The sequence below is a fragment of the Cryptomeria japonica genome, chromosome 4 (assembly GCF_030272615.1).
Source record: "Cryptomeria japonica chromosome 4, Sugi_1.0, whole genome shotgun sequence".
In the NCBI taxonomy this organism is placed as follows: Eukaryota; Viridiplantae; Streptophyta; class Pinopsida; order Cupressales; family Cupressaceae; genus Cryptomeria; species Cryptomeria japonica.
The window spans coordinates 279,297,663-279,300,989 of NC_081408.1; the positions used below are offsets into that span (position 1 = coordinate 279,297,663).

General features: G+C 37.7%; 1 protein-coding gene across 1 annotated transcript; it reads left to right on the forward strand.

Annotated features, from left to right (window-relative positions):
- The first annotated feature begins 212 nt into the window (after positions 1 to 212).
- LOC131077657 (acidic endochitinase) lies at positions 213 to 1,323 on the forward strand. The gene has a single exon (XM_058015201.2). The coding sequence runs from the start codon at positions 232 to 234 to the stop codon at positions 1,171 to 1,173; it is 942 nt and encodes a 313-aa protein (XP_057871184.2). The 5' UTR covers positions 213 to 231; the 3' UTR covers positions 1,174 to 1,323.
- The last annotated feature ends 2,004 nt before the right edge of the window (positions 1,324 to 3,327 follow it).

Consider the following 3,327-nt stretch of genomic DNA (forward strand, 5'->3'; position numbering starts at 1 on the left):
GGTGAGCGCACGGATGTTAATACATTTAATTTAAACAAAAGTTCAAAGAATACGGACGGGAGACACCAAGAAAATCAACGTTGGTGGGTGCCATGCAATTGTTCAGTAATCCCGCGTGTGAAACGCTGCAACAGGATTTCATGTGGCAAAATGGGCTAAAATGCCTATATAAGGAGCCCAATCCCACCCACTTAAAGCAAAGTGAGCAAAAGCACTCGTTCATTGCAAAGTATGGAGAGTTCTGGAATGAGAGTGAGAGGGGCCGCAATTGCCTTGCTAGTTGCTCTGCTCTGGAGCGGGGCATTTGCGGGAAACATAGCAATATATTGGGGTCAGAATGGTCCTGATGAGACGGAAGCTTCGCTTGCAGAAACCTGCGCAAGCGGCAACTTCGAGATTGTTATAGTCTCGTATCTACTCATCAATGGCACTTCCAACCCGGATCTGCCGGAGCTGGACGTCGTCAATCACCCAATTGAAGAGCTGAACGACGATATTAAATCCTGCCAGTCCAGCGGCAAAAAGGTGTTTCTGTCCCTCTATGGAGCCGTCGCAAGCGCAAAGCATGCGCAGAACCTGTCTAGCTATCTGTGGGACAACTTTCTTGGAGGAAATTCGGGCTCTGGGCCTCTAGGAGACGTCGTTCTGGACGGCATTGACTTTGGCGTCTATGAAGGATCAATCGAGCACTGGGACGATCTGGCCGGGGCCATCTCCAATCTTAGCACCTCCTCCGAGAAGGTCTATCTCAGCGCTGCCCCGCAGTGCCCCTATCCCGACGCTTGGCTTGATAAGGCCTTGCAGACAGGGCTGTTCGACTACGTGTGGATCCAGTTCTTCAACAACCCTACCTGCGAGTATGCCAATAATGACGCTTCCAAGCTGGTGAATTCATGGATCACTTGGATCTCGTCGTCTATTAATACCATTCAAACAGAGGGCTTCTACCTCGGCCTTCCGGCTGCGTCTGAATATGTTTACAGCGGCGGCTATATTGAGCCGGACACACTCATCTCTGATGTGCTTCCTGAGATCAAGGCCTTTTCAAAATATGGAGGAGTCACGCTGTGGACCAAGTATTGGGACCAGCAAACCAATTATAGCTCATCCATCAAAGATTCTGTAATAATGAAGTCGTCCTCTATTGACGTGCCTACTTTGGCCTCTGTCTGAGAAGGAAATATATGTAGTAATGTTAAATAACAGTTGAGCTTATGTAATGCTCTGCTTGCTCTTCTTCAGCTCTCTGACGAGTGAAGAAAATTATGTAATAGTTTTATATAAACTACGTATAAATTAATAATAATAAGGGATTTAATATGAGGATTATAGATCAGTAATAAACAATGTACAAATTATATTATTTATAAATATATTATAATGGAACAATAATACTTTTTATATGAGAACCTCTTGGAAATAATATAAATAACATAATTTTTAAGTAAAAACACTTATTTATTGGTTGTTTATATAATCTATGTATATATAATCAATTCGAGAGTGATTAAAAATAAATAATTGTGCATGAGTTCTACTATGAATGTCACATGTGGTAAATCGTAAATGCAAAAACAAAATCTCATTAACTTTCATTCTTCAATTATTAAGTTCAATTGTGTTTGAGTGGAATAAATGTTTGTGGCTTTGAACTAAATATTCAATATTGGACCACACTCTCCATAATTCTTTAAATATTCTATTTGGGACCTTGTTTATATTTAAAAATAGTAAATGCATCAAGATGAATTTCTAAAATAATAGTAAATATTTTTTTTTTACAAAATGCATAATATTCTATAAAAGACATAAGCTTCAGTAGTCTGAAACTTATCCAATTTATAATCTATGCATATTTTCAATATGACGTATCATAATATGTACACATTATTAATTGTATTATTTTAAGCTTGATACCCAGATATTCTAATATTGTGATAAGAAAAAGGCTTACCATATTGAAAAATCATAATGTATGCACATATAATGTGTATACTTCACAAATAATATTATCTACATTTCATATTCACAGATTTGAATTTGTGTAATAAGAATAAAACTCATCATACTTTAAAGCTATTAAATAAGATAAGACACAAAAATGAAAATATAATATGAAATATTATACTAAGTAATCATTAACTTTACATACACATTTTTAATATTTATAATAAACAAAGGACTAACAAAGATCATAATTCATGCAAATACAAATTAATACACGAGGGAAAAAAATTGTTGAAAAATGAATACAAACCAAAATTCTGCCATTTTCTACTTAAAATAGTCAAAAAGAAATGATAGCTATTATGAAATTGTTAATACTATCACATGTGAAAATATCAGAAAACTTACAATATCAGAAAGCATATTGAATGTACATACATGAACGAAATAGAAGTTTAAATGGATATAAACAAAGCGTCAGTTGTCATCATCTATGGAAACTCGCGATTCGTCTTTTTTTTTGACCTGTGGTTACAGTGGAAGATAACGTGCTTCACAATCCATATTCTTAACTCTTGTCTTCTTGCACTATCATGATTCAACTTGATACATGAAGTTTGGGAAATAAAGTATAATTAGCCGATAGGCTATTCCCCGTGGGGGCACCCCACGTCGGGAAACTGTCTCAAGCCGTGAATTTGGTTTTTCCGTTACCGACAATCACGTCGGGAAACTCTCTCATGCCGTGATTTTGGTTTCTCCTTACCGACGATTTTCCCAGTGCCTGTCTCACGCTACGAGTTTGGTTTTTCCCGTTACCACGGTTTTTACTGGCGGCTAACAATGCATAACTACTCCTGGTGGCTAATAATACAATGCATAACTATGCACAGCTAAATATATGCCTCGCTGGTGGCAATAGTGCTCTGACGTTACACTGTCACGAATCTCAAAAGAGGCTTTTAATGGGATTGGCAAAGATATTTCTAAAAAAATAGGGCTTCCCAAATAACACCCACGGTAAAACGCCCACTGTGGTTTGTTGTCGACGACACCCACCGAATAGCTGGTTACTCGCCGTGCGACTGAAGATTGTTTTTCCTCCAAGTGCTTTCCACATACCACGCGTTCGCTACCATTCAACAACTACTCTGCAATGTGTAGAGAATAGAAATAATAAATTTCTGGAGACAAGGATGATTAGCAATACGTTAATTGTTTAATTACGTAGGCACAAATTTAATTTAATGAGGTGGGAATGCAATGGGATAAATATCCCTTTCTCCCCTTTCTCCTCAATCCATTCCCACAATTGTAGGGTGTCTTATGCTGAATTTCAGGCATTTACAAATCAGATAACAAAAATGGCAGGAGCAAGCA